We start from the raw sequence: 8,695 nt of genomic DNA on the forward strand, positions 1-8,695 counted from the left end.
AATGTTCTTTGCTTTCAATACCATACAGCCAGGGCTACTAAGGGACAAACTGGATCTGGCTGGAGTGGACCACCATCTCTCTAGTTGGATCCTAGACTACCTCACAAACCGACCTCAATATGTGAGAGCCCAGGACTGTGTGTCGGATACTGTGATGAGTAGTACAGGTGCACCTCAAGGTACAGTTCTGGCTCCCTTCCTCTTCACATTGTACACAGCAGACTTCAGGTACAATTCATGTAGCTGCTACCTCCAGAAGTTCTCTGATGACTCTGCAATAGTAGGCCTCATTACAGGTGAGAACGACAGGGAGTACAAAGAACTGATACGGAAATTTGTGGACTGGTGCCAGCGAAACCACCTTAGGATTAATGCTGGGAAGACCAAGGAGATAGTGGTTGACTTATCCATGGGACAGACATTGAGGCAGTGAAGTCCTATAAGTACTTGGGTGTCCTCCTCAACAATAAACTGGTGTGGGCAGAGAACATAAACGCACTTCACAGGAAGGGTCAGAGCCGGCTACACCTGCTGAGGAGGCTGAGGGCATTCAGAGTGCGGGGGGCTCTTCTTAAGACCTTCTTCAACTCTGTAGTGGCACCAGCCATCTTCTTTGGCATAGTCTGTTGGGGAAGCAGCATCTCAGCTAGGGAGAGGAGCAGACTGGACAAACTGATTAGGAAAGCAAGTTCTGTCCTGGGGGGTCCTCTTGACACAGTGCAGGTGGTAGCTGAGAGGAGGACACTGTGTAAGTTGAAGTCTATTCTGGAGAATAGCTCCCATCCCTTGCATGAGACTGTGGTGGCATTGGGGAGCACCTTCAGTGACCGACTGCTTCACCCCAAGTGTGAGAGGGAGCATTATCGTAAGTCCTTCCTCCCCGCTGCCATCAGGCTGTTCAACAAACAGAAGTAACCTGCGCCCCCACCTAACCAGTCCCTGCAGGTCCCATCCACAGACTAAACATCAAACTGCCAATCATTGCTTGTCTCTTTTTTGTCTTTTTATCCCCCTTTTCTTTTTGTTCATTTATCCCTAATATTCTCTGTACCCTCTCTGCTGCTGTAACGCGGTGAATTTCCCCACTGTGGGACTAATAAAGGATTATCTTATCTTATCTTAAAGATCAAAGGCTTTTAAAAATTAAACCGGCAAGGGGCAGGAGTGGCGTAGTCTCGATAATAATAACAAATTCTTGTATTGAGTAACGATTTGCCAGAAAATCATGAAGAAAACTGTGCAGGACTTGTAGGTGCAGAGTTTTCACTACACTTAAGGCAAATATCTGTTTGACAGTGCAGGAAGGGAAGCTGAATATGATGTCACTCTTAACTAGGGACATGCTTGTCCTCATTGGCAAGCAAATAAATATTCAGGCCAAACATGCTCGTCCTGCAGATCACAAGTGTACCTGCGTTATCGGCAGCATAGCCCCACAGCATCAGTTTAACTGGAGTTAGAGAGATGGAAAAGATTGTCGTCGAGTTGAGCTCAACGACCATGGAGTGCCAAAGGGTTGCTGGGGAAGCTGATCATTAGCCTTGGGTCTGCTAAGTAAAGGAGCCTAATTGGCAGACCACTTTTTGTGCTACGAGCCTTCCAAAAAATGGAATAAAAAACAATCAGAGTGTGGGTGTATGCCAAAATGGTACGTATTAAAACCTTATGTTATCCTTCAAAAACAAACCCTAATAAGGCCCTAATAATTGATTGGCAAAGTTAAAGCTCTCAGAATATGGGGACACATAAATTAGTTCTTCTTAAAAAGATGTTTTGGTTTTTTTTTTGCTTAAGTCATGAAAAATAAGTAAACCTTTATTAATCACACTTACCTCAAAACTAATGTTATAATTTTTATACTGTATGGTGAGCTTTGCAAAATCTTTAGTTAAAAAACAAGTGTCAGAATTGCTCTTTTATTCTTCTCCCTCCCCCAAAAAGAAAGACATAATACATTTTACTCAATATGTGTTTCAATTTTTAATGTAAAGACCAAACAGACAGGGGGCATCCTCTACACCTAGAGGAGAGGAGGTTCTACCATCACCATGGACAGGGGGCATCCTCTACACCTAGAGGAGAGGCAGTTCTACCATCACCATAGACAGGGAGCATCCTGTACACCTAGAGGAGAGGCAGTTCTACCATCACCATAGACAGGGGGCATCCTCTACACCTAGAGGAGAGGCAGTTCTACCATCACCATAGACAGGGGGCATCCTCTACACCTAGAGGAGAGGCGATTCTACCATCACCATAGACAGGGGACATCCTCTACACCTAGAGGAGAGGCAGTTCTACCATCACCATAGACAGGGGCATCCTCTACACCTAGAGGAGAGGAGGTTCTACCATCACCATGGACAGGGGGCATCCTCTACACCTAGAGGAGAGGCAGTTCTACCATCACCATAGACAGGGGCATCCTCTACACCTAGAGGAGAGGAGGTTCTACCATCACCATGGACAGGGGGCATCCTCTACACCTAGAGGAGAGGAGGTTATACCATCACCATAGACAGGGAGCATCCTCTACACCTAGAGGAGAGGAGGTTCTACCATCACCATGGACAGGGGGCATCCTCTACACCTAGAGGAGAGGCAGTTCTACCATCACCATAGACAGGGGGCATCCTCTACACCTAGAGGAGAGGCAGTTCTACCATCACCATAGACAGGGGGAATCCTCTAAACCTAGAGGAGAGGAGGTTCTACCATCACCATAGACAGGGGCATCCTCTACACCTAGAGGAGAGTTGTCTCTACCATCACCATAGACAGGGGCATCCTCTACACCTAGAGGAGAAGCAGTTCTATAATCACCATGGGCAGGGGGCATCCTCTGCGCCTGGAGGAGAGGCGATTTTACCATCACCATTGACAAAGGTTCTTTACTGTACGAGCAGTGAGACTATGGAACTCTCTGCCGCAGGAGGTTGTTATGGCGGACTCTATGTACATGTTCAAGAGAGGCCTGGATGTCTTCCTAGAGAGAAAAAATATCACGGGTTATGGGGAAAAAACATTTGTTTGATTCTTAAAGGTTGGACTTGCATATTTTTCCAGCCTTATATACTATGATACTATGAAACCTTTGGAAAATATGACTCTGACCACAAAGTTCTCATAGACCATAAGGCTGCATTCACACGTTTTGTAACGCAATCCAGACGGAACGGGAAGAGGCTCGTCCCGGTGTCATATTTGTTTCAATAGTAATCCATGCAATCGATAATGAACACCTGGTGTTTTTTATGTAAACAATGCAAAACACCGGGTGCTACTTATTGATGACATATGTCAGTGATGGCGAACCTTTTAGAGATCAAGTGCCCAAACTGAGACCCAAAAACACACTAGCTTTTCCCAAAGTGCCAACATGGCAATTTAGGCTGTAACAAACTTATTGTTACCAGAATTTTGGAGCTCCAATCCAACCCTGTCCACACCTCCTCACTCTTCGTACAGGAAAATCAGCACAGGATGGGTCACTTTAAAATAGCAGGGCACTACTTGGACTGTCTGAGACTGCAGGAAGATGCCATGTCTGGGAGACAGCCCGTGTGCCCACAGAGAGGCCTCCGAGCGCCATCTCTGGCTCCATCGCCACCACTGACATATGTGATCGGGCCGAGCCCTGTCCATGTACCTTTGCATTGTCTTTCTAAATGCAATGCAAATGGAGCATGTGATGCAGTGTTAGGGTGTTTTGCAGATCACAATCGATACCTTCCATTTCACTTTTTATTTCTCCTGGCATCATGCCTAAGCTTTGACCACACAAGTCTTGTAATGTAGGTAGAGAGCTCTGGCCTCATTTGCATGCTAATGGAATAATTTACATACAGCTGTGCCCAATTTGCATAGACAAGGTTACTCTGAAGTGCTCTTTCCATCTCGAATGGATGATTTTCAGAACAACTTTGAAACTTAATGCTAAATAAAGCCAAGGATCTCATCCGTCGATTACATAACATCTCGCCAATTCACTTAAAGCTGTACAGGTACGGCTTGGGGTAGGTGCAATAAAAGCTATTATGATGTAAATTCACTCATTTCAGGTAAAAATGCATTACTTAAAAAAAAAAGTAATGAACTGAATGGGTTCAAAGGCAATCTGATGTCACTTGCTGAAATTATGTGCTCTAGAGAATAATCTATATACTTTGTGATATAGATTTTATCATTAATGTTTTTAAAAATCTGTTCAAAATCTAGACTATTATTAATATATAGTCACAAAGAACAGGAATTTATATGTATCGTATCTACAAACATACTGACATTCCTCCATAAAACGTCTGATGCTGGTGTCTTCTTTGGTCAAACACAAGTTGATGAAAAATTTGTGACCATTTAAAGAAGCCAATTGCATTGTCCTTTCAGAGATTTGATGCTTAAAAAACAAAAAGTTTTGATTCAAGAAACATTGCATAAATCAGTAGCACAAGAACCTTTGTAATATACAGCATCTTATCAGAGAAAAATGCTACTTTCTCCACTTACCTGGCTCAGATCCTGCTCCCACTGTCCTGATACTCTAAAAGCTTTGTCGAATAAGCCTGCACAGTATCCGGCTGTGCAGGGACACAGTCATTTGCTAAAGGGAATAGTAATACACAGTTGTAATAAGTTATTTATCCTAAATTTCTAGACAGAATAACACATAGGGGCTCATTTACTAAGGGTCCGAACGGCGCACTTTCGTCAGGCTTCCCGAATATTCCCGTTTTGCGCTGAATTGCCCCGGGTTTTTTGGCGCACGCGATCAAATTGTGGCGCATCGGCGCTGGCTTTCACACGACAGAAAACGTGGGGCGTGGCCGTCGGACAACCCAACGGATTCGGAAAAACCGCGGAATTTAACAAACGATTTGTGTCGCAAGATCATGCAGTTACATGCACCAGGAAGAAGAAGGTGAACTCCGGCGGACCTCGGCGCAGCAGCGACACCTGCTGGATATCGGGCGCAGGGACCTTAGTAAATCTGGGCAGACCCCGAATCCTCAGCGGACAACGCACCGCAGGATCGCGACTGGACCGTGTAAGTACCGTAAATGTGCCCCATAATTCTAAGAGAAGAGGATCCAGGATGTATATCTCATCAGTTTATCTAGAGACATGGACATTATCTATATATTGGATATGTATGAGATTTTCTCTACTTCTAATACACCATTTCTTTACATTCTAGGGTAAAATGTTTCAGAGGAAAGAAGCTTCAAGGAGATTATGATATACGAGTTGAACAGGTAAGACACTACAAATGTTTGGTTAAAATGGACGAACTTAAAACCATTGTTGTTTTGTAAAGCCCACATTTTTCATGTAGATAAAAACTTTTATTGTATTGTGTGCAGTGGCATAAACTTATCACCCTAGTTATTAATCTTAAAATGCGGAACTGATGAAGTGTATATGGTAACATTTAGTGAGTACAGCATGGAGGTTATTATAGAGCAGTGTGTCGCAGAGATAATAAACAGTGAGATTGAGTTCTAGAGTGGGATACTTACTGGAAATTGTTATGTTAAAGAAATATTGCAGAAATATTTGTAAACTAGATCATACATCTGTGAGTGCAAATACAAACAATCTCTGGTAAAACGGACAATCGTTTATACTTGGGATATAAAATATATCTTAAAAAAGATATCCAAAGATGTTAAAACAGCAATTTAGTTGATCATATTCTTATTACAAAGGCTCTGAAGTGTTAGTGAACTTGTACATTTTTTCCCTCCCTAAATTTAGGCGGAATTTTCAGAAATAAATCTTGTTGCTCATTCTGATGGGACGTTTGCCGTAGATCTTCAAATGTTCCGAAATGGAGCCCGGGTTGTCAGGTGGGTACAAGACATCTACAGATCCAAACTTAAATGGAACCCTTTAGCAGATTTGTTCTTAAATACAGCTAGTGACAGGTTCTCATAGAGCCCTATTAACTATAAAATAAACTTTGTTATCTTGTCCTGTTGTCTATACAGTCCTGCTCAGCCGAATGCAGCAGCTCCTCTCCATGCCCAATGCTATCCCTTCTCACCTTTCAGCACTTCATGACATGTGTGCGGGGTGATGTAATCTATGCTCCTTTAATAACATTTGCAAACATTACATCTACTCCATGTTACATCTACTCCATGAAATCACAGCAGCCAGCATGGAGGATGGGGAAGAGTAGAAGTTCATGGTGGCTGCTGTGATTTCATGTGATCAGATACATACATGGGGTAGATTTTGGAAATGGTGGGTAAAGGACCTTAGATGAAATCACCCTGGTCACATGGTGTGAAGTTATGAATGGTGAGAAGGAGGCATGGACACGTGGATAAACCTCTGGACTTGGCTGAGCAGGACACGCACTTGATGCCAGGTAAGATAAAAAAGTTGATTTTATGGAGGTGGCAAAAAGAAGGGTGGCAATTAGGTGATAGGGCTTTATGGGAACCTGTCACTAAATTTATTTGTTAAAAATGTGCTTACCGATTCCCTTTAATCAAATCCATTGAAAGTTTGTTTTGTTTGGAAAATTTGGGTTTTCCAAGGCTTTTACGTTGATGGCCCAACACATCTGGGCAATGCAATTGATAAAAATGCATATATTCTATATATAGTGATGTTCTTTCCTGCATAAATACCACGTTCTATATGTTTAATACATATTTCATTGTTATTATTATTACAGGATATTAGTTTGAAGCGCTAATGAACATATATGTTTCCTCTAGGTCTTTTCGACCAGATTTTGTTCTCATTCGACAACATTCCTTTAGCATGGCAGAAAATGAAGATTTTCGCAATCTCATCATTGGCATGCAATATGCTGGGATACCCAGTATGAACTCACTAGAGTCCATTTACAACTTCTGTGACAAGCCATGGGTGGTAAGTGGTCACATAAAATTGTATATGATTATAACAGAATCTGGTAGGGGAACTGTACATTGACAGATATAGTACCTGGTAGAGGTAAATAAAAAGATATAGTACCTGCTAGGAGTAGCGTACATTGACACATATAGAACCTGCTAGGGGTACCTACTAGGAGTACTGGATATTGACACATAAAGTACTTGCTAGGGGTACTGTATATTGGCACATATAGAACCTGCTAGGGGAACCGTACATTTACACATATAGAACCTGCTAGGGCTACATTGACAAATATAGTACCGGCAAGGGGTTCTGTATATTGTACACAAAAAGTAACTGCTAGGAGTACTGGACATTGACACATATAGTACTTGCTAGGGGTACTGTACATTGATACATTTAGTACTTGTTGAGGGTACTGTAGATTGGCACATATAGTACCTGCTAGGGGCTTTATACATTGATAAACATAGTACTTGCTAGGGGCACCATACTTTTACAGATATAGTACCTGCCAGGGCTACCTTACATTGACACATATAGTACCTGCTAGGGCTACCGTACATTGACACACATAGTACCTGCTAAGGGTACCGTACATTTACAGAGTACATAGTAACTGTAGGGGGGACTGTTTTGTTGTAGTGTAAGGTTACACTATTGTACATCTGCAGTCATTTTGTGGTGTAATTTCTATAGTTTCTATATTTGCTAAAATGGCACCATAAAAGAAAGATTTGCCTTTGAGTTGTTAATTACTAAGGTATGAAAGGTGTCAGGATTTCCCATGTGTAACCATATTGATGATTGATCACATTATTTTACAGTTTGCCCAACTCATATCTGCGCATAAAACTTTGGGAGCAGAAAAGTTTCCATTAATCGAGCAGACATACTACCCCAACCACAAGGAGATGGTAAGTCTCACAGCAGCAGTTGTGTGTAACCAGCAGGGGGCGATGTTTGATTTTCTGTTTTTGTAAATTCATAATTTTGGAAATATCTGTTGTGCTAAGCAATACATCCAAAATACTGTTTGAAGGGCATATAATGATAACATGCCGTTATAACATTGCCAGTTTAGATACATTTTACAATATAAAAGGCCAACACTTAAGTCCATTTTTAACAGAAAATGGTCTATTATAGGGGTGGTCTTCTTGTACATAAAAATACACTGAATGTTGTAAGGACCATTGGTGTCAGCAGACTTGCACTGCACCGTACATCAAAGATAGGCAAATAATTAATGTTTCTAAAATCATGAATCTTTTGTTTGATATCACAATATATTACACAGAACGAGCCCAGTATTGTGGACCAACAAGGACCAAGAATTATACCAAACACAGCATCCCAACCCAAATGCATTTGGGCCGCCTCTCTTCCTTACCCATCATGGTGACCCAATCCATTGTTCAGGATAGTCCCATCATACTTGATCCCCACCAGCCTCTTGTTCTCCAGCATGTCTGCACTCTCATACCAGTCCCCCAGAATGACATCCCTCTAATTTTTGTCCTCAGTTGCTTTACCTCAAGTTCCCCGGCATACTACTTTCCCTCTTGTGGTCAATTCTCAGGATTGAACCTATGGCATGTGGCGCCCTAAGTGGCAGACTGCCGTCTCCATTGTTCAACAGTCATTGTTTACTGAGCCACTGTCAGCATGACATCAGCTCTCTGATCTAGCCTGATGCTGGCAGCTCATGTCACCATAAAGTCTCCTGCTCCCTTTCGCTCCAGTCCAAGTGAGCAGTGTAACAGGTCCACACAGGGCATGTCATACAGATGTCTGATATTTTTAAGGAGGTTCTCTCCTG

The 8,695-nt window shown here is 42.3% G+C and overlaps 1 protein-coding gene across 1 annotated transcript in view; it reads left to right on the forward strand.

The window, feature by feature from the left end:
- Positions 1-8,695, forward strand: part of SYN2 (synapsin II) — a 186,703-nt gene that overhangs the window by 94,797 nt on the left and 83,211 nt on the right. The window contains exons 2-5 of the mRNA XM_072128106.1: positions 5,195-5,252; positions 5,755-5,846; positions 6,729-6,885; positions 7,701-7,790. Coding sequence (XP_071984207.1) covers positions 5,195-5,252; positions 5,755-5,846; positions 6,729-6,885; positions 7,701-7,790 — 397 coding nt within the window. The remainder of the gene's footprint in view (positions 1-5,194; positions 5,253-5,754; positions 5,847-6,728; positions 6,886-7,700; positions 7,791-8,695) is intronic.

This window comes from Engystomops pustulosus, chromosome 10, assembly GCF_040894005.1.
Source record: "Engystomops pustulosus chromosome 10, aEngPut4.maternal, whole genome shotgun sequence".
Taxonomy (NCBI): Eukaryota; Metazoa; Chordata; class Amphibia; order Anura; family Leptodactylidae; genus Engystomops; species Engystomops pustulosus.